Source organism: Lolium perenne, chromosome 3 (genome assembly GCF_019359855.2).
Source record: "Lolium perenne isolate Kyuss_39 chromosome 3, Kyuss_2.0, whole genome shotgun sequence".
NCBI classification, from domain to species: Eukaryota; Viridiplantae; Streptophyta; class Magnoliopsida; order Poales; family Poaceae; genus Lolium; species Lolium perenne.
The window spans coordinates 289,058,464-289,081,987 of record NC_067246.2 but is presented as its reverse complement, the minus strand read 5'-3'; the positions used below and the strand labels follow the sequence as shown (position 1 = coordinate 289,081,987).

Sequence of the window (23,524 nt, the reverse complement as noted above, 5' to 3'; positions counted from 1 at the left end):
GGAAAGCATCGATTGCTATATTTGTGCTAGAGCTTTGGTTTTAAAAACATATAGAGAGCATAAAAGTAAAATTTTGAGAGGTGTTTGTTGTTGTCAACGAATGGTAATGGGTACACTAACTACCTCGCCAACCGGACTTTCAAGAGCGGCTCCCATGAATTATTGCATATTTATTTTTGGGTGGCACTCCTTCCAACCTTTCTTTCACAAACCATGGCTAACCGAATCCTCGGGTGCATGCCAACAATCTCATACCATGAAGGAGTGCCTTTTTATTTTAGTTTTATTATGATGATGACACTCCTCCCAACCTTTGCTTACACAAGCCATGGCTAACCGAATCCTTCGGGTGCCGTCCATCAATCACATACCATGGAGGAGTGTCTATTTAGTTTGATTAATTTGGAACTGGGAATCCCATTGCCAGCTCTTTTTGCAAAATTATTGGATAAGCGGATGTGCCACTAGTCCATATGAGAGTCCGTCAAAAGTAAATGACAAGGTTGAAAGCTAAACACCACATACTTCCTCATGAGCTATAAAACATTAACACAAATCAGAGGTAATAAATTTTGAATTGTTTAAAGGTAGCACTCAAGCAATTTACTTTGGAATGGCAGGAAATACCACATAGTAGGTAGGTATGGTGGACACAAATGGCATAGTTTTTGGCTCAAGGATTTTGGATGCATGAGAAGTATTCCCTCTCAATACAAGGCTTAGGCTAGCAAGGTTGTTTGAAGCAAACACAAGTATGAACCGGTACAGCAAAACTTACATAAGAACATATCGCAAGCATTATAATACTCTACACTGTCTTCCTTGTTGCTCAAACACTTTACCGGAAAATATCTAGACCTTAAGAGAGATCAATTATGCAAACCAATTTTAACAAGCTTTACGGTAGTTCTCCACTAATAGGTTTAAACTACATGCAAAAACTTAATGATCCACTTGAGAGCTCAAAACAATTGCCAAGTGTCAAATTATCCACAACATATGAGGCATTTTCTTTTCCCAACCAAATAACCAATAAGTGATGTAGCTTCCAACTTTTATCATTGAACATTAAAAGTAAAACGAAGAACAAGTGTTCATATGAAAAAGCGGAGCGTGTATCTCTCCCAATCAAGGATTGCTAGGATCCGATCTTATTCAAACAAAAACAAAACGAAAATAAACACACAGACACTCCAAGTAAAGCACATATGATGTGACTGAATAAAAATATAGTTTCAGGGGAGGAACCTGATAAGTTGATGAAGAAGGGGATGCCTTGGGCATCCCCAAGCTTAGACGCTTGAGTCTTCTTGAAATATGCAGGGATGAACCACGGGGGCATCCCCAAGTTTAGACTTTTCACTCTTCTTGATCATATATCATCCTCCTCTCTTGACCCTTGAAAACTTCCTTCACAACAAACTTCTCATAAACTTCATTAGAGGGATTAGTACTCAAAAAATTTGAATCCACCTTGGTCCTGTAGTGGCACATTGCAAGAACTCAATAAAACATTAGCTACAGCTCTCTACGTCTAGAAAAGCTCGCTTAAAGTCCGCAAGAGACAATGCAAAAAAATAGAGACAGAATCTGCCAAAACAGAACAGCCAGTAAAGACGAATTTTAATAAAATACTTCCGTTGCTCAAATCAGAAAACTCAAAACTAATGAAAGTTGCGTACATATCTGAGGAACACGCACGTAAATTGGCATATTTTTCTGATGTTTCTACAGAGAAAACAGCCCAGATTCGTGACAGGTAGAAATCTGTTTCTGCGCAGAAATCCAAATCTAGTATCAACCTTCGATTAGAGGCTTCACTTGGCACAACAAAACACAAAACTAAGATAAGGAGAGGTTGCTACAGTAGTAAACAACTTCCAAGACACAAATATAAAACAAAGTACTGTAGCAAAATAACACATGGGTTATCTCCCAAGAAGTTCTTTCTTTATAGCCATTAAGATGGGCTCAGCAGTTTTAATGATGCACTCGCAAGAAATAGTATTTGAAGCAAAAGAGAGCATCAAGAGGCAAATCCATAACACATTTAAGCCTAACATGCTTCCTATGCAAAGGAATCTTGTAAATAAACAAGTTCATGAAAAGCAAAGTAACAAGCATAGGAAGATAGAATAAGTATAACTTCAAAATTTTAAGCATATAGAGAGGCGTATTAATACTATGCAAATTTCTACAACCATGTTTTCCTCTCTCATAATAATTTTCAGTAGCTTCATGAACAAACTCAACAATATAGCTATCACATGCAGCATACTTTTCATGATCCACAAACATATAATTTTTATCAAGTTCAAGAATAGTGGATTTAATGCTTTCAAACTTACTTTTATTAATAATATAACAAGGTAGTTGATCATTCTCAAGAGATATGGGACTCATAGAATAAGTCAAGAACTCTCCAATCCCATTTTCATTAGTAGCACAATTAATATTATCAAGTAACATAGGACCATCATCTAGAGATTTATCATAAACATTTGCCAAGCAAAATTCTTTAGTACCATGCATTTCGACATCAGGCACAAACAAAGCATTATCATAAGATTTATCAAAGTAGCATGGATTATCATAAATAACAGTAGCATAATTATTCTCACAAGTATTACTCATAGGTACTATTTCAAGAGAATCCACAGGAACATAACATTCAACCTCTTTCGGTAAGCATGGAGGACAATCAAATAATGTAAGAGATAAAGAGTTACTCTCATTAGAAGGTTGGCATGGGTAGCTAATCCATTCTTCCTCCTTTTGTTCGTCGCTCTCCTCTTCTTTTTCATCCAATGAGCTTTCAGGTTCATCAATTTCCTCCTCTTTTTCATCCAATGAGCTTTCAGGTTCATCAATTTCTTCTTCCACCGGTTCCTGCAAATTGTGAGTGCATTCTTGTGCATTAATGTGTCTCTCTTTATAATCAATGATATAAGGATTATTACCGAAGCATTCTATGCAACAATTAAGGATAGAAGAGACATAATCTTTAAGGTCCTTACAAACAACACAAGTTTCATAATTCTCAACCATGAAGGATTCGATCTCAGAGGCTCCCATAAACACGACAAATTGTTCTACCTCTTCGAACCCATAATGAATATAGCAATTCCGATTATAGTTCTTAATTAAAAATTCCTCACTAAAGCCACATTGAAATTTAAGATGTTTAGTATCCTGTTGAGAGCAACAGTTTATATCATGGCGTTTAAGCAAGATTTTAGCAATTGTATCCACTTTTTCTATCATAGCACTCATTATTTCACCAGCTCTTGATTTTCTATAATTATTATAACATTCTATGAGCTCCAAGTAGGTTGTAGGTTCTCCCATAACAGTAGTTTTTAATTTTTTTGGTTTTTCAAATTTTTATGGATTTTTTGGGTATATGAGACAAATAAAACAAGACAAAAATAAACTAAGCAAAACTACGCAAACTAACACTAGGTAGAAATAAACTAAGCACAAATAAACTAGGCAAAAGTAAACTAAGCAAAGCAAAATAAAACAAATTAAAAACAGAGAGAGAGGTAGAGTGTACTCCCCAGGTGAACTTATGAGTAGAGCTATGCCTCCCCGGCAACGGCGCCAGAAAACAGTCTTGATAACCCACAAGTATAGGGGATCGCGATAGTCTTCGAGGGTAGTATAACCCAAATTTATTGATTCGACACAAGGGGAGGTAAAGAATACTTATAAGCCTTAACAACTGAGTTGTCAATTCAGCTGCACCTGGAAAAGCACTAGTAACAGGGGTGATGTGAAAGTAGCAGTAATATGAGAGCAGTAGTAATAGTAACACAGCAGCAGTAATAGTAACACAGAGGTAATATGATGACATGTAGAACAAGTATTTGATGATGAAATATGGACCGGGGTTCCCAGCGATCTACACTAGTGGTAACTCTCCAATAACAAGTGTTGGGTGAACAAATTACAGTTGGGCAATTGATAGGAATCAAAGGCATTAAGAAAGAACATCAGGCTTATTAATTATGTAGGCATGTTTTCCGTATATAGTCGTACGTGCTCGCAATGAGAAACTTGCACAACATCTTTTGTCCTACCAGCCGGTGGCAGCCGGGCCTCAAGGGAAACTACTGGATATTAAGGTACTCCTTTTAATAGAGTACCGGAGCAAAGCATTAACACACCGTGAAAACATGTGATCCTCACATCACTACCATCCCCTCCGGTTGTCCCGATTCTTCTCACTTCGGGGCCATTGGTTCCGGACAGTGACATGTGCATACAACTTGTAGATACAATCTAAGCAACAATGTAGAGCTTAAATCTAAGATCATGCCACTCGGGCCCTAGTGACAAGCATTAAGCATAACAAGATTGCAGCAACAATAACTTCACAAACTTTATAGATAGACTAATCATAATGTATCATCCATCGGATCCCAACAAACACAACACCGATTACATCAGATGAAGCTCTATCATGTAAGGCAGCGCAGGTGACCATTGTATTGAAGTACATGGGGGAGAGTATACCGACATAGCTCTTTGCTAGAACCCGTAGTCCATGGGGGAACTACTCACGGAGCATGGCGGAGGCGATGGCGTTGATGGAGATGGCTTCCGGGGCACTTCCTGTTCGGCAGGTGCGGAACAGCAGTTCTGTCCCCCGAATTGGAGTTTCGCGATGGCGGCGGCGCCTGGAGTCTTTCTGGAGTTTCGTCAATTGGTACGGTGTTTTTAGGTCGAAAGGGATTTTATAGGCGAAGAGGCGGCGCGAGGGGGCACTGGGGCTCCACACCATAGGGTGGCGCGGGCCCAGGCCAGGCCGCGCCGCCTTATGGTCTGGTGGCCCTCTGGCCCCTCTCCGACTCCTCTTCGGTGTTCTGGATGCTTCCGGGAAAAATAGGAGGTTTGGCGTTGATTTCGTCCAATTCCGAGAATATTGCCCGAACAGCCTTTCTGGAACCAAAACAATGAGAAAATAGGAACTGCTTGTGGCATCTCGTTAATAGGTTAGTTCCGGAAAATGCATGAAATCATCATAAAGTGCAAGCAAAACATGTAAGTATTGTCATAAAACAAGCATGGAACGACAGAAATTATGGATACGTCGGGGACGTATCAGTCGCCTCTATGATTATGTTTCTGATTGTCCGTATCCCTAAGGGGCGCCCCTGCCTGGCTTTATATATCAGCCAAGCTAGGGTTTACAAGAGTCCTAGTAGGATTCGTGTTGGAGTCTTCTTTCCTTGTAGTCCAAGTTAAGGCGCGTGCAGGTCCAGCTCGTCGAGTCCTTGTGCTGGTCCAGCTTCATAGTTTGCACCGGGTATGGCAATGTCGAGTACCCAAAGGGTTATGCCCACGTCAAACGACCACATCACCATTGAGCTAAGCAAGCTCCATACTCATGACAAGTATGATGGACATGATTGTGTTCGCACTGCTGAAGGATCAGGTATGCATATTAGTAACATTGGTCATTCAGTTTTGTTCACCTCTAATAACTCTTTCAATCTTCATGATATCCTACATGTTCCAAGTGCTTCCAAAAGTCTATTATTTTTTCACCGATTTACTCTTGATAATCATGTTTTCATTGAGTTCCATCCTTTCTTCTTTTTGATTAAGGACCAAGCAACACGACGAATCATGTTTAAAGGCCCCTGCTATGGAGGACTCTATCCCTTGATGCCCATTTCTGTCGCGTCCTCCAAGCATGCTTCATCACAATAAAGCCTTCATCATCTACATGACATCGTCGTCTAGGACATCCGTCTTCGTTTGTCATTCAACAAGTTCTTAGAAGAAATAAAATAGCTTACACCCCAGAAATTACTCCGTATGTCTGTGATTCTTGTCAACTAGCTAAGAGTCACCAGTTGCCATATCCCATCTCCACCAGTAGATCCACTGCTCCCTTTGAGCAAGTCTTTTCTGATGTATGGGGTCCTGCACCTATTTCTGTTGTGAAACATGCCTATTATGTAAGCTTTATTGATGACTATAGCAAGTTTGTTTGGATCTATTTGCTAAAAAAGTGTTCTGATGTTTATCAAGCTTTTCTAAATTGGCAAAGTTATGTTGCGCGCAAGTTTGATAGGAAAATTGTTACTATGCAAACTGATTGGGGTGGTGAGTATGAGAAACTCAATGCCTTCTTTCAAAAATCTGGTATTACACACCATGTTTCATGTCCATATGCTCATCAACAAAATGGTTCCGCTGAAAGAAAACACTGTCATATTGTTGCGGTTGGCCTTGCTTTGCTTGCTAATGTTTCTATGCCTCTCAAATATTGGGATGAAGCTTTTCTTGCAGCCACATTCCTAATAAACTTACTTCCTAGCAAAGTCATCAACCTTGAGTCTCCTACAGAACGTCTCCTCGAGGTCACCCCAAATTATGATGCCCTTAGAACTTTTGGTTGTGCATGTTGGCCCAATCTTCGTCCCTACAATTCTAAGAAGCTTGCTTTTCGCTCCAAATGATGTGTTTTTCTTGGATATAGTCCCCTTCATAAAGGCGTTAATTGTCTAGATGTCTCCACAGGCCGTGTCTATATATCTCGTGATGCTGTCTTCGATGAGAATGTCTTTCCGTTCCAAGTACTTCATCCTAATGCCGGTGCTCTTCTTAAGAAGAAAATTCTTCTACTTCCCACATCCACTCCCAATGAGGTTGATTCAAATACTGATGATCATATGTCTACTATTGTGCATATTTTTGCTCCTCCTGTTTTTGTGCCGCAGGTTGATGCTACAGCTGCTGAAAATTTTGCACAAAATGATGCAACATAGCCTCCAGAATCCTATGCTGAAATCAGCATGCAAAGTCTTGAATCTGGCACAAACAACGATGAAGATTCCATGGAACATTCCCCTGCTGGCAGCGATCCCGGGGTTGATCTTCCTGGGTCACCGCGCTGCCCCGCAGCCTCGTGCTTCGTGCCGGAGACTCGCTCTCCCGTGCCAGTCTGCCGCGCGCACGTCCCCGACCGCCTCCACTCCGCCTCGGACGCGTGGCGCTGGGAGCCCGCCTGTCTCCCCCGACACGGACAACCTGTTCGGCAGCAACAATGTTGCCTCGTATGGATCAGGTGCGGCGCATAATGTTGTGCCCCTGGTGTGTCTTCGCCTGATGTTTCGTCGGTACGTTCTTCTGCGATGGATTATGATGCCTCCGTTGTTGCTGCACCACCATCTTCACCACCAGGACCTCGCGCTCGTTTGCAAAAAGGTATACGCCAACCTAAAAGATATACTGACGGAACTATACGATATGGTATGCTCTCCTCTACAGGTGAACCTCGCAATTTGCCTGATGCTCTCAAAGACACGCAGTGGCGTGCTGCTATGCAAGATGAATATGATGCTCTCATGTTAAACAAGACCTGGACTCTCGTTCCTGCTAGTTTCAACAAAAATATTATTGACTGCAAATGGGTCTACCGTATCAAAAGACGTGTTGATGGTACTATTGATCGTTACAAAGCACGGTTGGTTGCAAAAGGATTCAAGCAACGGTATGGTATTGATTATGCAGACACCTTTAGTCATGTTGTCAAGATAGCCACTATCAGAATTGTTCTCTCTATTTCTGTCTCTCGTGGTTACAGTCTTCGGCAACTAGATGTCAAGAACGTGTTTCTTCGTGGTGTTCTGGAAGAGGAGGTCTATATGAGGCAGCCCCCTGGTTTTGAACATCCCGATGCCCCCAGACATATCTGCGGACTTGATAAAGCTCTCTATGGGTTAAAACAAGTGCCTCGTGCTTGGTATTCTCGGCTCAGTGCCAAGTTACAAGAGCTTGGTTTTCTTCCATCCAAGGCTGGCACCTCTTTGTTTCTATATGATAAGTCTGGTATTACCATGTTTGTTCTCATTTATGTTGATGATATTATTGTTACTAGTTCATCTGATGATGTTATCTCAGTCTTGCTCAAGAATCTAATGGCCCACTTTGCTATCAAAGACTTGGGTGATCTCCATTACTTTCTTGGACTTGAAGTGAAACGAACACGTGATGGGTTGCTCCTTACTCAAGATAATATGCTCATGACATTCTTACTCGAGTTGGTATGCTTGATTGCAAATCGGCTCCTACTTCACTTTCTCCATCTGAGCCTCTTTCCCTGCATGAAGGTACTCCTCTAGGTCCTGATGATAGTCGCAGTATTGCTGGTGCTCTTCAATATCACTCTTACACAGCCGGATCTGTCGTTCTCGGTGAATAAGGTCTGTCAATACCTTCATGCTCCTACCACTGCTCACTAGACTGCTGCTAAACGTATACTTCGTTATGTTAAGGATACATCTCAGCTTGGTATTACATTCAGAACGTCGTCTTCCACACTTCTCAGTGCCTGTTCTGATGTTAATAGATTGTCTGAAAGTCTTCAGGATCGCCGCTCTACTGGAGGATTTGTTATCTTTCTTGGTCCAAATTTGGTATCTTGGAGTGCTAGAAAACAAGCTATTGTCTCTCGTTCCAGTACAGAAGCTGAATACAAAGCCTTGGCTAATGCTACTACAGAATTAATATGGATTGAAGCTGTTCTACGTGAACTCGGTGTGAAGCTCCAACAGAAACCTTGTCTATGGTGTGATAATCTGGGTGCAACGTTCTTGTCTGCTAATCCAGTGTTTAATGCTCGTACCAAACACATTGAGATTGATTATCATTTTGTTCATGAGCGTGTTGCTAACAACACCCTTGACATCGTGTTCATCTCTACAAAGGATCAAGTGGCTGATGGTTTTACTAAACCTCTTGCTGTAAAATCCTTAGATGAGTTTAAGCATAATCTAAACCTCTCCCGTGGTTTAGATTAAGGGGGGTGTTAGACTATGTAATCGTATGTGTACGGGTACGGAGTAGTACTCCGACAAGTACACGTACATCTCATGTATGCCACGTATGGGGGCTTTTCCCTACACCTATATAAACACGTAACCGATGCCCCCGAAGGGGTACGCATCGTTCCACCACAATTATCACCTTGAACATTCCTAGCCTTGCACACGAGTGTCCACATCTATCTCCACTTCCTCAGTTAGTTTTTCACTTGTGTACCGGCGGCTTTAAGGCCTTTGAAGTCAATAACATCATTGCAGCCATGTGATGTTCTTTGAAGCCTTGGAACAGTTTAGCCCGCTCTCCAGACTTGCTCACAAATCTTATTTAGGACAAACCCTGATGAGTATAGAGGTATAGGTGTGGTTATCATTGGCATGACGATTGTCCAACACTGTGGGAGAAGCTAATGAAGCCGCTCACGTGCTTGCTCGGTGCGGAGCTAGTCAGGGTTTAGGGGATGTTTGGTTAGTTGGTAGCCCTTATTTTACTTTTCATGTACTAGTTGACGATTCTGTTATAATTCCATAAAGTTGCCTAAACGTTAAAAAAGGAACATAACCTATTTATAAATGGTATAAGAATTTTTTGTGAATAAAGAAAAGGTATAAAATTCGCAACCACTCTCGCGAGACCTAGTAGCTAGGCGGTAAAGTGGGTTCTAATTTTTTTTTGAGGGAAAAGTGGGTTCTAATGTGTCGTATCAGTTGCTGGGCATGGGTCTTGTGGGCCTGTTACTCAATTACTCATCTCATGGTTGTGTGTGGGGAGCCTATGTTACATTTGGAACAACTTTTTGTTTACTTATTTTGCTAGTACTTCAGGTCTGATTTTTTATGTGGATCCACATTTCTATCAATTGTTTATTACCACATATTTTTTATCAAATGTTTTTAAGTTAAGAATCCGTGCTATTTTGCGCAGAAGCCAAAAATCCCTCTTTTGCCTACCTCTATCTGAAAACGAACCTGAATGATTGTGTCTATGTCTAAGTTGACTGAGATTTTCTTAAGTCTCAGTCAACTTAGAAAAGTGCAACTGCAGTTTAAAAAAAAATACAACTCGGTTTAGTTGCACATTTCTGGCAGAAAAATGCAATTGCACTTTTTTAACAGAAAAGTGCAACTCAAGCACTTTTTTGTAATTGACTTAGACTTAAGAAAATCTCAGTTGACTGAGACATAGCAAAACCGTTTGACAAAATGCGAACCAAAATATGTCTTTCGGGCAAACTGAAATCAGAAAGTTTTTTTAGTTAGTTTTCAGTCATACAACTGTCCGCTTTTATTGGCTACGAAATTTGTCTGTCACCGAATTTAAAACACAACAAGCTGTTGAATATAGTTATTACTCCCTAAACTAAGCATTGCGCGGCTTGATTTAGTGCTTTCTACATGGCACCAAGCCAAACAGAACGCTATAGCCAATAGGAAACAATCGAAAGGGCCCGCTCGGCGAGCGAGTAGTCAGTCAGTCAGTCAGTCTAGAAAGACGGCTCGTAGAAAGATTTGCCGCGTGAGTCAGTCAGTCCCGCTCGGCGAAGCTCTCGGCGCCGTGCTCCCGGTGCGGCGGCGCGCCGACCAGGGCGTCGGACCATCGCGCAGGGGACCGGTCGCTGCTGTTGGACGATGACATGGCCTCCGCCCGCGCCTCCCGCACCATCCGGAGCACCTCGGCCGTCGTTGGCCGCCTGCCAGAGTCCGCGGCCACGCATAATGCCGCAACGCCGATCAGCGCGCCCAGCTTCTCCTCCGCGCCACCGCCACCCGCGGACGCGGCCGACTCGCCGCCGGACTCCGTCATCTCCTCCTCGCGCGCGGCGCGCACCCATGCCGGTATGACGTCGTCGTCGCCGCGCAGCTCCACGAGGTCCTGGGGCGGCGTCCGGCCCGTGAGCAGCTCCAGCAGGAGCACGCCGAAGCTGTATACGTCTGACGCCGACGTGAAGCATGCGTTGGCCATCGCCGAGGGCGAGCGCGTCTCGGGAGCGCGGTAGAGGAGGGACACCGCCGATGAGGCGTCGGCGGCGGCCAGCGCGGGAACGAGGCCGTAGTCGGTGAGGCAGGACTCGAAGTCCGGGCCGAGGAGCACGTTGGAGGGCTTGAGGTTGCCGTGCACGATAGGGGCCGCGGGTGTCTGGTGGAGGTGGAGCAGGCCAGCGGCGATGTCCTCGGCGATCTTCATGCACGACGTCCAGTGCAGCGGCTTCCCCTTGCTGGACGGCCGCGACCCTGCATTCCAAGTTAATTTAGCACACGCAAGAAAATAATACTCCATGACCATGACTCCATGAGTGGTACTAGCTCATTTTACAGCTCCATATTTACTAGCTATGACCCCACGGTCTGTAGTGTGAGGCCGGTCATGAATGGTCTGAACTTTTGCCTGTGACTCTGTTGATCATGCTAGTACTGTAGTAGCAACAATTACTGCTGATCAACAAGGACCACTCCACACTCACACAGAGGCATTCGTCGATCGCGTATAAATTTGTGTACCTGTGCATCGCATCTATGCTCTCGTCCCTTGCGAAATAGTGCAATGCAAGCTGCAGGTGATGCAGTACGTACAGGCCCTATCTACTGTCTCGGATTCAGGACATGCTGCCATGGCAAGAACAGGCCGGGGCATCTACAACAGAAACAGGGCAGGGATGGATCTGGATGGATGGATAGATAGCTCGGTTCCTGACATGTTGTCGTGTGAGTGACTGAGTGGCGTTGGATTGACTGTCTTAACTAATTTGGGGGGATTTGGACGGTGGCAGACAGGCTTGCAGGGACACCATTGACCCTCAGCTCAGCTCAGTTTGAATTTGATCATTGCTGGTTTTACCAGATCAATATCTTCTGGGAATTAGTATTTTTTAGCTATGTCTGAAGAATCGGCAAAGCATGGAGTTCTGTGCATGGGTAATGGGTTCATAGCACTAGGACAAGAACAAAGAGTTCACCTTTTTTTTTTCACTTGCAGAAGACCAGTATCTGTGTGACTCACATGAACCTCCCATGTTCACGTAGTGCAGAGGCTTGTGTTTTTTAAGTGAAATGAAGGTTCAGTCAGCGGCTCAGCGCTACCAGTGCTCCTAGCTCACCATTTTCAGTTATTGTTTATCCGATCCAGTGATTTTGTGCCTAGATTTCTGCCGTGTCTCCATGACTCCATGGGAACGTGTTCCCGGGTATCCTATGTCGGTAGCAAATGGTGCAAGGTTTATAACTCTGTCAATATTTCTTGTGTGTCACTGGAGGGAACTGGTAAACTAGGCGACGCGATTACGAAATTACTTTCTGATAGAACTTCTCTGCTCTCTTTGAATTTGAACTAAAAAATGTTTTCCTCACATTACTTTATGGAGTAGTAATTAGTTATGTGACATGGAATCTATCTACTCTGCTGCCACATGAATCACTGCTCCTATAGTCCTATCGTACGATACCAATTCACTTCATGTGGGACTTGCATGTATTAGTAAATATAAAGCAGCTGGCTAGGTTTCTTGCTCTATGTCACATGGCTTGGTACTAGTCCTAGTACACATGTCGAGTGGTGAATTAAGGATGTGTTCGGTTTTGGAACCGGGAGGAATGGAATGGAACCCAGAACACATTCTTGTGTTCTTTTCTGGAATGGAGTGGAATGGAATGGTTCCAGAAAAGGGAATATTCCCTCAATATGCGGAACCGACCGGTCCGGCCGATTCGGCCGGACGAGGTGGAACGGCACAGTAATGCTGGGCGATTAACTCTAATTTAATCAAGTTTAGCAATAATTAATCAAGATTAGGAATAATTAATCAAGATTAGCAATAATTAATCAAGTTTAGCAGTACTAATCAAGTTTAGCAAATAATTAATCGAGTTTAGAATAATTAATCGGGTGACTAATCTCACCCATTCCATTCCATTCTCATCCCATTCCAAAACCGAACACAGGGATGGAATCGTTCCGTGACAATTTTTTTGTCCAAACCGAACACAGGGATGGAACGGTTCCGTGACAGTGGAATGGAATGGTTCCATTCCATTCCACCTAATTCCCAAACCGAACACACCCTAAGAAGTAGACCAAACACCCTGGGCACCAGGTACACACGTCTTAAGGTGAAGCACAGGCATGAGGCTCACGCATATCAATCTGTCACGTAGCACCACAAGGTAAAGCTAGCTAAGCTAAGCATGGAATGGATCAATGGAGGGCAGCACAAGAGTCCAGTGAGTGTCCTTTGGTTAGATACTACAGTACACTAGTGATTGCAATGCACGCCAGATCCATGCATTGTAGGGTACCCAACAAGAAAGATGTGCTTTTCCCCGTGCCTGCTCAAAACCTCGATAGACAGTCGGTCATGGTCTGTCCAGTTCATATGAATGATAATGGCTTCTGATATAAATTGAGCGGTGCAGTTTAACACGACAGTTTCCCCTTAATTAACATGGATGGAGAATTGCAATGAGAAATTGAGCTAAAATGAGATGAAATGCAGGAGCAAATTGTTCCTGAGAAACAACAGTGGCAATGGGGAGTGAGTGATCAGTGAGCACTGACCGTGGATGAGGGAGAAGAGGCTGCCGTTGGGGTAGTAGTCGTAGACGAGCAGCCGCTCCTCCTTGGCCTGGAAATAGGCCCGGAGCGCCACCACGTTCGGGTGGCGCACCCGCCCCAGCTCCTCAGCGCGCCGCCCGAACTCCGCCGCGCCCACTCCGGCGGCGGCGTCGCCGCACCGCATCCGCTTGACCGTGACGATGAAGCCGGTCTCCATGACGGCCTTGTACGTGCTCCCGGCCTCGCCGCGGCCCAGCGTCTCCGCCGACGCGCGCAGCAGCTCCTCCAGGCTGTAGGACATCTCCTCCGCCCCGCCGCCGCAGAACACCAGCTTCCCGATCCCCTCCCGCTCCCACGAGAACTCCCGCCCGCCGCCCGCCGCCGCCGCAGCGTTCGTCGCCGGTGGTGGCGCGTTGGCCGAGTGATGCTGCTGGTGCTGGTGGTGGTGCGCGTCTTCCTCGCCCGTTTCGGGTCCGCCCTTGTCGACGTCGCCCGCCACGCGCTTGTTCCTCCCGCGCCGGCAGGCCGTCACCGCCGCCGCCAGCAGGAGGGCCAGCAGCACCGCTCCGGCCACCGAACACCCGACCACGATGGCGAGCTTCCTGCTTCGCCGCCTGCCGCCGCCTGGCGGGGGGAGGGGCGCGAACGCGGCCGTGGCGGGGGACAGCGGCGCTTCGGCGCACGGCGCAGCGAGCGGGGGCCCGCAGAGCCCGGCATTGCGCTCGAACGAGGACGCGTTGAAGCGCCTGGCGAGCACCGCCGGGATCTGGCCCTCGAGCCGGTTCCCCGAGACGTCGAGCCGCCGGAGCGTGGGCTGCGGCAGCGCCGGCACACGCCCCGTGAGGCGGTTCCCGTCGAGCATGAGCGCCGTGAGCCGCGGCACCCCGGAGGCGAGCTCCCGCGGGATCCCGCCGGAGAGGTCGTTGTCCGAGAGCACGAGCACGGTGGCGCGGCGGAGGAGGGCGAGGGACGCCGGGAGGCGGCCCTGGAGGCGGTTGCCGGAGAGGTAGAGGAGCTTGAGGTTGGGGAGGGCCGCGGCGAGGTTGTCCGGGATGGCGCCGGAGAGCGCGTTGGACTTGAGGCTGAGGACGCGGAGCTCGCGGAGAGGGGCGAGGAGGGCGGTGGTCAGGGAGCCGGTGAGGTTGAGGTTCTCCAGGACGAGCTTGGTGACGCGGTTGTTGGCGTCGCACTGGCGGACGCCCGGCCAGGCGGTGCAGAGGGCGGGGGCGGTGGCGGCGCTCCACGGGAGGCGGTGCGAGGTGTCCAGGGCGGATTTTAGGGCGAGGAGCGCGTCGGCGTCGGTGGCGGCGGCGAGCGGCGGGGCGAGGTGGTAGAGGAGCAGCAGGAGGAGGCATGCCCGCGGCATGGTTCTCGGTGGCTTCATGATTGCAGTAGGGAGACTGGGCGGTGAGCTAGGCGGCGGGTGCAGGAAGAGGCAAGGTCAGCAATGGCGGGTGAGTGGCATCAATGCGTGGTGTGGTTGGGTTTTGGGAGCAGTGGAAGCTGTAAAAAAGAGAGCAAGCAGCCAGAAAGGAAAGGAGCAGCAAACCCAGCTGGTATTGGCGCTGCTTAACTAAATGCAGCAGCGTGCGTGCGTACGTTGGTATGGCCGTGGGTTTTGCGTGGACCTGGCGGCCGGCGACATGACGGCGGGAGGAGGAAGAAGAAGAAGACAGCTCGGCCCGGATTCAGGTGCAGCCAAGTAGTACTAGCAATGGCTGAAAAATGAAGCAGGAATTGGACGAAATGAAATCAACGAGCGGGTCAAAAGCTCTCCAGGCACAAAGATGATTCTTTCGAATTCTTTGGGGTTCGGCAGTAGATTACTCCAGTCCTAGTAGTACAGTAGAGCACATGCAAGTAAGTATGTTTTGGAGACCGGGCTGCAGAGCTTAGCTGATGCATGATCATTGCCTTTACGAGTTACGACCTGCGTGACTTGGTGATGGTAAACACTGTTAGTGATTATGCCCACTACACAGTGTCAGTGAGCCAGTCAGTCAATGTAATTCTTTGGGCCTCGGGGTTCTGGAAAGCCTGCCTCCCTGCCATGCTTAACATTTTATTACTACTACAACTAAGAGCATCTCCAGCCGCGTCCCCGAACCGTCCCCCAAACCGCGCCGGATTGAGCGTTTGGGGGACGTGTTTTGTTCGTGCCGCGTTTGGGGGACGTCGCTCCCCAGCCGCGTCCCCCAAACGCCGCCCCCAAACATTTAAAATAATTTTTTTAACACATAAACCATTTATATCAAATGTAGCATATGAAAAAAAATGTTTTCGAGGATTGTTTTCAAATTAAATTACAACAAACAATAAAACAAGTAATCAAATATAATAAAAAGGGCTAGATGATACATCAAGGTGCCACGGTATTTCCTTTGATCCTCCACAAATGCTCAACGAGATCAGCTTGAAGTTGCTCATGCACATTGCTGTCACGGATCTCTGCGTGCATGGCGAGAAAATCAGCAAAATCTGCAGGCAACTCATGATCAACCTCCGCGAGAGGGCCTTGACACTCATAGGGACCAACATGTGACCTAACATGATTCTTGCGGTCATCCTCGATGATCATGTTGTGCATGATCACACAAGCCTGCATCACCTCCCACATTTGGTCGTGAGACCAGCTTAGAGCAGGGTACCGGACAATGGCAAATTGTGCTTGAAGCACACCAAATGCCCGCTCGACATCCTTCCTGCAAGCCTCCCGTCGTGTAGCAAAGTGAGAATTCTTCAGACCTGATGGATTCGAGATTGTTTTGACAAAAGTGGCCCATTTTGGATATATACCATCGGCTAGATAATAGCCTTTGGTATATTGGTGGCCATTGATCTCATAGTTGCATGGTGGAGCATGCCCTTCCACTAGTCTGCTGAACACCGGAGACCGCTGCAACACGTTGATGTCATTGTGTGATCCCGCCATGCCAAAGAAAGAATGCCAAATCCACAGGTCATAATCTGCCACGACTTCAAGCACCACACCGCAATATCCATGACGCCCTTTGTATATACCTTGCCAAGCAAACGGGCAGTTCTTCCATGCCCGGTGCATGCAATCGATGCTTCCAAGCATTCCAGAAATCCTCTGGCGGCATTTTGTGCCATGATCCTTGCAGTCTCTTCCTCGAGTTGGCCCTCTCAAGTAGTATTTGCCAAACTTTCCCACCACAGCTCGGCAAAACTTGTACATGCACTCAATGGCAGTAGACTCACTCATGCGAAGGTAGTCGTCTGTGTATCGGCAGTGCTCCATATGCAAGCATCCTCATGGCGGCGGTGCACTTCTGAATGGATGAGAACCCGAGAACGCCTACAGCGTCGACCTTGAGCTTGAAGTAGGGGTCGAACTCTCGAAAGCCGTGGAGGATATTCATGAACAGGCCCTTGCTCATCCTGTACCGACGCCGAAAATTGTCGGCATGTGTTGCCCCGTCGGCGAAGTAGTCGTTGTGCAGCATGGCATGCCCCTCCATCCTCTGCCGGGGCTTCGACTTCCTTCTTCCCGGCCTTGATCCTCGCGGCGCGGCTCTCTTCCTCTTCTCCGCCTCGGCGTCAAGCATGTCCTGGAGGGACGCGATGATCAGCAAATGCTCCCGCAGTCGTCGTCGAACGCTTGCTCGTCCTCCGGCAGCAGGGCAACCATCTCATCGTCGCTGTCCATGGCTAAAGCAAAATCAATGGTTAAAATTGCGCCGAGGCGAGACGACGCAACAAACAGCGACCAATCGCGCCTACACAGCAAGTCGTCGAGCACCTTACGTGCGCGGAGGTGGGGCGGATTTGACGGCGCGTTACGGGAGGCGGCGGCGACGCGGCGGCGGCGGCACGACCGGCGGGAGCCCCGGCCGCGACAACGGTGCGACTCGCGGACGGATCGACGCCCAAACGGCCGGGAAATCCAGCGGCGGCGGTGGGGTGGGAGGCGCGGGAAGGAAGGAGCGACGAGAAAAGAGGCGCGAACCAACGGTTTATGCAAATAGTCGCCGACATGTGGGAGCCCGCCTCGCTTTTCGTTGTGTCCGGCGTCCCCGGAGCGTCCCCTGTGGGACGGGGACGGGCTCGGGGCGCCGGACACCGTATCGGGCCGCGCCGGACAAAAATGGGCTTTGGGGGACGCGGCTGGAACGCTTTTTTTGTCCGGCGCGCCCCAAATCCCTTTGGGGGACGCTTTGGGGGACGCGACTGGAGATGCTCTAACAGTTGAGTTAGCAGTAGTTAATCCCTTCCTCTCCTGCCTTGACTCATCCATCACATAACTCACTGCTGGTTGGGACATGCGTTTGTGTGTGTGAGGGCATCTCCAACCATGCGATCGAAACGGAAGCGCTGGACCGTCTGTTTTAGGTCGTTTGGATGGCGCGCGGACACCCGGATAGCGGCTTGCTTCCACATGTCCATTTGGGTCGCACGCTGCGCCCAATGCGCGGACGCAGCGAAAATGGAATAAAAAAAGAAAATAAAAAAAGAAAACAACAAAAAATAAATTTAAACTAGTGGTTCATTAAACTTAGCCCTATTTTGGGCAATTTTTACATAAAAGAAAGCCCTATATGGGCTTTTAAACTAAAAAAAGCAAACCCTAGCCAGGGTTTGCGCGGTGGCCGCCGGCAGTACTACTCCCAGTAGTACTCATCGTCGTCGCCGTCGATGAGGACGACGCCCCCCGGCGGCGACGCGCTGTTCCGGCTGGTCACGCCGGAGGGCGCCGGGGACTCCGACCAGGGCGACCACTGCGCCCTTTCCCAGGCGGAGTGCGGGTCCGGAGGGCTCGCAGGCCTGCGCAGCCGTGCCCTCCGCGCGGACTCCTTCCGGAGCTGCTCCGCCGCTGCGGCCTGCAGCTCCGCCTCCTGCCGGAGCGCGGCCCGGCGTTCCTCCTCCGCCCGGAGCGCGGCCCGGCGCTCCATCTCCTCCTGGAGCGCCGCCTGGCGCGTGGCCTCCTCCTCCTGGCGAGCCATCTCGAGGAAGGCCCACGCGTCCTCCTGGGCCTTCCTGGCCATCTCCTCCAGCGCGGAGGTGCGCAGCGTCTCCGCGAGGTGCGGCCATTTGGCCAGCTCCTCGAGGTCGCGCTGCTCCAGGGACGCCGCGAGCGCCGCTGCAGCTCGGGGTCGTCCTCCTCCTGAGGCGGGGCTTCGGTTGGGGTTGTGGCGCCGGCACGGCCTCGTCGATGTAGAGGCCGCCGGGCGGCGGCCAGCCCGCCTTGCGGGCGTGGCGCGGCTGCGCGCGAGGCCGCGCCGTCGCGGACATGAAGCACGTGCGCCGGCGCGCGTCGACTGTCGCCGTACGCGGGGCGCTCTCGGAGGTCCACCGGTAGCTGCGCGCGGCGCCTCCGGATCTCCACTATGCGGGTGTGACCGGAGCCCAGGATGGGTGGCACCGGAACCCGATCTGGGCTCAGGTGCCAGCCGTGGGGAGGTGCACGTCCCCCCACGACATTGGGACGTCGGCGTACCAGAACATCTACGCCACCGCTACGGTGATGTAGATCCGGTCGCGGCTGGGAGGAGCCGACGGCCCCATGTCGAACGCCACCGGCGCGATTCGTCGGCTGCTGCCGGCCTCCTGGTCGTTCGCAGACGGGAGGAACTCCCGCTCCGGGGCCATGGCGGCGTGGAAGCTCGCGGTCGCTCGTGCGTGTGGCCGGAGTGGAGAGTGGGGACTGGATAGGGACAGTCTCCCTCCCCAGTCCACATTTAATAGGACTGGGGCACCGACAGCTGGGCCAATCAAGCGGACCAGGCGGACACGCGAGGACGCCGCGTGCCCCTACTTGGCCACGCAAACCCGGCCCAGATTTGGGCCGGGTTTGCGTCGTTCCGGACACCGCGGCCATCCGCATTTGCGGTGCTTCACCGCGTTGGGCCGCGTTTTTGTCCGGCTGGATCTATCCGGACGCACGGACGCCGGATGGGTCGCCCCGTTGGAGATGCCCTGAGAGGAAAAAAAAAAAAAAGAGGTCCATACATACATTCGTCCGTGAGAGAAGAGATTGGAAGGAAATGGGTGAGAGGGTTGAATGCTGCCACATCGAGTCATACACCACTACTCTCTGTCTTTCTCTCCGCAGATCCATCTCCTGTGCTGCAGTGCACGCGAGAAAGAATGGCACCACGGTAGTGTTTCCGCAGTCCGCTTGTCCACTTTAGTGTTATTCCTAGACTGAAGTGAGGTGCTATAAGACTTTAGGCGTGCCAAATAGTGGACCTTAAATGTTTGTTTCTCTTTTCTGTAGATATCTCAATATTCCTTGAAAGCCTTATGAATGGTGGCGAGGATGTGGAAGAGCTAGTCATATAGTCCTTTAAGCTTGATTCCTTTTATCGTATCAATAGGTAGCCTTCCTTGCCTACGGCTACTTTCAAATGAAAAGGTCAAAAAAGAACTTGATGTAATAGGCTCACTTCATTAATGCTTTCAAACTCGTTTAAGTCGAAGATAGAAGAGCCCAGATTCCAAATGAAGAAATGGAAACTCGAAAAGGATCCTTCTGATTCTCAAAGAATGAGGGGCAAGGGGATTGATACCGAGGTCCTCACTTGCGAGTGAGGCAAGGCTTTCTTTTATAATACATCCTACCCTATTTTGGTTGACGATTGCGTTCTATTCCAATTATTCACTAGTTTTTCTTGTCACTGTGGCGAGACCAGATGAGAGAGAGAACTATTTTCCATTTCCAGACAGACCCCGAGCCGAGGTTGGAACAATTCTGGATTTTCTTGTTGGTTCCTTCTTTATTATTTATTCAAAGTGAGTCTCTTCCATTCGGTTCATTAGCTTTAGGAAAAATAGAAGCTGCGGAAATGCTCGCTTCTAAAAGGCTTAAAGGCTCTGATCAAGGCAATGAACATTTTGCACTTGGAAACCTTTTTTACGTTATTTATTTTTTATGTAGGCAAAGAAGTTGACTGATGGAAGGAATTACGACGACCTACTTGAACCTCCCTAACAAGACGTGCATGAGCATTTTTTGAATTTGCAATAATGCGATGGGCGAACGACGGGAATTGAACCCGCGCATGGTGGATTCACAATCCACTGCCTTGATCCACTTGGCTACATCCGCCCCTTATCCAGCTAAAGGATTTTGCTCTTTTTTTTATTCATCATTATTCTATTTATTTTGACCTCCATACTTCGATCGAGATATTGGACAAACATAATGAAACCTCTTAAGAGGAAGGGACGGCCCTCTATCCAGTGTGGGTTCCTACGAATTATTGTATGGTTCCGGATCCAGGTCCCTCTGCCCTTCTCCTGGTCTGATTCATATTTGGAATGTAACCGGACATATTACAAGGCGAAAAAACAGTGATTTCATCGATTCCGGATTGCCCAGTGTCTCCCTTTCCCTCTTTCCTTTCACTTTCCTCGCATAACGAAAGCATGATTTACCCGAGCCGAGTATCTTGTTAGAGTAGTAGATTCCGAGCACTGGGAGCGGTTCCAGATGCACTTTCAGGTGAAGTCACATCAGACGTTTTCGAGGATGTTCTTGCACATTGCTGGGGTATCGAAACCCGTAAAACCGGGGCTACTGCCATTACAATCTGATCGAAGGGATGGCATTAGGTAGACAACAACCTCTCTTGAGCGCCACCTTGATGGCTTTGTGAATGAAATTCGAGTTGTGGCAATAGATTCTAAGCTGACTTACGGGACTGGGGTTCCTTAGAAGATTCTTTGACAACTGATTCGTCCTGAATGTTTGGGTGAGATTCCTTAGAAGCTGTTTCTTTCGCAATCGAACTGTCATGAAAAATATGGCCTTGAGGTATCCACTTCAAAAGAAACTTCTCTCAAATTACCTATAGGCGGAAGAGGGCGCGTTATCGATGTGAAATGGATCCAGAGGGACCCCCTCGACATAATGGTTCATGTATATATTTTACAGAAACGTGAAATCAAAGTTGGGGATAAAGTAGCTGGAAGACATGGGAATAAGGGAATCATTTCCAAAATTTTGCCTAGGCAAGATATGCCCTATTTGCAAGATGGAACACCTGTTGATATGGTCTTCAATCCCTTAGGAGTACCCTCCCGAATGAATGTGGGACAAATATTTGAAAGCTCGCTCGGATTAGCGGGGGATCTGCTAAAGAAACATTATAGAATAGCACCCTTTGATGAGAGATATGAGCAAGAGGCTTCAAGAAAACTTGTGTTTTCAGAATTATATGAAGCCAGTAAAGAAAAAAAAATCCATGGGTATTTGAACCCGAGTACCCGGGAAAAAGCAGAATATTTGATGGAAGAACAGGAGACCCCCCCTTATTCTAGCGGAGGAACAGCTTCATCAGATTCATTCCCTTGCTAATCCGCCTTCAAGCCTTGTTCCTTCTTCCGCTTCCTCTATCTAAGCCTTTTCCTTTGTAGACGGATAAGTGAGTCTGTAACCTTAGCTTTTCTCCTTTTCCGAACTTCTTTTCCAGTTCCTTAGTATTACTTAAGAAAAACCTACTCTGTAATTTCATAATCTTAGTCGAACATTTTCTAAAGAAAGGAACTTTGCTTTCTGGTTGGGAAGTGTCTCTGTCCTTTTCACTTCTTATTACTCCTTTCGTTTACTATTTCTAACATTTCTAGTACCAACTAATTCATTCGGGCGAGACAGATTACGATGTCATGATGCGCCCATTCCTACGGACTTCCCCTTCAAGCGTTCAAGAATAAGCATGGGAGTCGAATAGAGATGGCACTTGGAAACTACCGTTGGTATTTCAGGTTTCACATTGTACAGAATTAAATCATCGATAGGGCTCGCCCCAGCAAAACAGGACATGTTGACAACTCATCTGACTGGAATCTTCCTACTAACACAGCTGTTCAAATCTCAGCGGCTATTAAAGCTTCATGTACCTCGCGGCGGCCCGGCAACATCATCTCATATATTATTTGCGGATGATACAATAATCTTCACGAATGGGTCCAAGCGCTCTCTCGAACGGCTTATGGAATCTACCTCCTTAGTTTTTACTCTCTTATCGATAGTTTCCTTGATTTTCAATCAAGAGTTTCCTTCCTTTCGAGAATATATAGTGATGAGCTCCAATCAACAACCTCCTAGTTGAAGTACAGGCGAGGAAGCTGCCTATTAGTTTCAGTTCCTATGCCCATTCCAATCTTGTCTAACTTTGCTAACTTCCCCTTCTCTACCCGTATCTTGTTCGTTCTGGAAACACGTCTTCCTATTCCATCTTTTCCCGAATCTCCCTTAACTCGAGGACCAATGTATGTCTGGCCCGAGGAAACCTTTGCACGCCTCCGTTACCTTTTGGGTAGGGACGGTGATGATGTACGATGAGTCGTGACTCGTGATGATGTCCCGTCAGAACAATGAAGATTGAAGACTGAAGTGTTGCCATGCCGATGCCCGAGGGAGTAGGGGTGGGAGTCACCTGAGCAGCCAGGGACGGTGGTTGCGGTTTGCGGAGGCGTCGGCGCGGATCCTGCCCACCGGAGGCGGGTCAGCCGGTGGAGCTCTCTCTATGTTCTTTTTTCTTCTTCTGAGAATAGCTCTCTCTCTAGGGCACCCCTCTCTCTAGGTCTATTTTTTTTTCTTTTGAGGAAGACTAGCAAAAATACCCGTGCGTTGCACCGGGAGAAACAAAAACTCAAATGCTCCAATGAATCATCCGTGATGATATGCCCGAGCATTCCATGGAACAAAACGTTCTTGGCGACACAAATCTTATTCGCACTCACATCAACAAGTATTCCACCTAGCACGGGACCGCTTCATATCTAGAGGTCGTGATACAGAATTTCCATTTCGATGCTATGCATGCCACACTATCTCGATCCACCAAAGCAACTTGAATCTAATTACATCCACCTAAGCATCTTCAAAAAGTTTTTCTTCGCAATAAAAATAAGATGGTTAATGTGCTCTAGCCCTTGCAAACAAAGCTGGCGAGCGTTGTGATTTTGGAGCATCTCTTCTGGAATTCACAACATCCATTAGTGAAGATTAGCCAGCCAAAAATAGTTCTGTTCTAGAGGTGCCCGACGCTTCTACAAGTGGTCTGAAGTCTAGTCATGGGGAGCTCTCCATTTCGTAAATAAGAAGCAATAAGCCGCGCAAACAGACAAATATTGATTTTTCATCAACTTTCAAATTTGAATACTACCTCCTGAA

The 23,524-nt window shown here is 47.9% G+C and overlaps 1 protein-coding gene across 1 annotated transcript; it reads right to left on the bottom strand.

Moving 5' to 3' along the window:
- Window positions 1-10,071: 10,071 nt before the first annotated feature.
- LOC127345234 (inactive leucine-rich repeat receptor-like serine/threonine-protein kinase At1g60630) lies at window positions 10,072-15,150 on the bottom strand. Its single transcript, XM_051371682.2, has 2 exons — window positions 13,387-15,150; window positions 10,072-11,069 (listed from the first exon to the last, which is right to left on the bottom strand). The coding sequence occupies exons 1-2, from the start codon at window positions 14,765-14,767 to the stop codon at window positions 10,363-10,365; spliced, it is 2,088 nt and encodes a 695-aa protein (XP_051227642.1). The 5' UTR covers window positions 14,768-15,150; the 3' UTR covers window positions 10,072-10,362.
- Between the last annotated feature and the right edge of the window lie 8,374 nt (window positions 15,151-23,524).

Coding starts and splice junctions, on each gene's coding strand:
- LOC127345234 (XM_051371682.2), bottom strand. CDS start 14,767: ATGAAGCCACCGAGAACCATGCCGCGGGCATGCCTCCTCCTGCTGCTC. Junction 11,070..13,386: donor CCTCTTCTCCCTCATCCACG/GTCAGTGCTCAC, acceptor CTTGGAATGCAG/GGTCGCGGCCGTCCAGCAAG.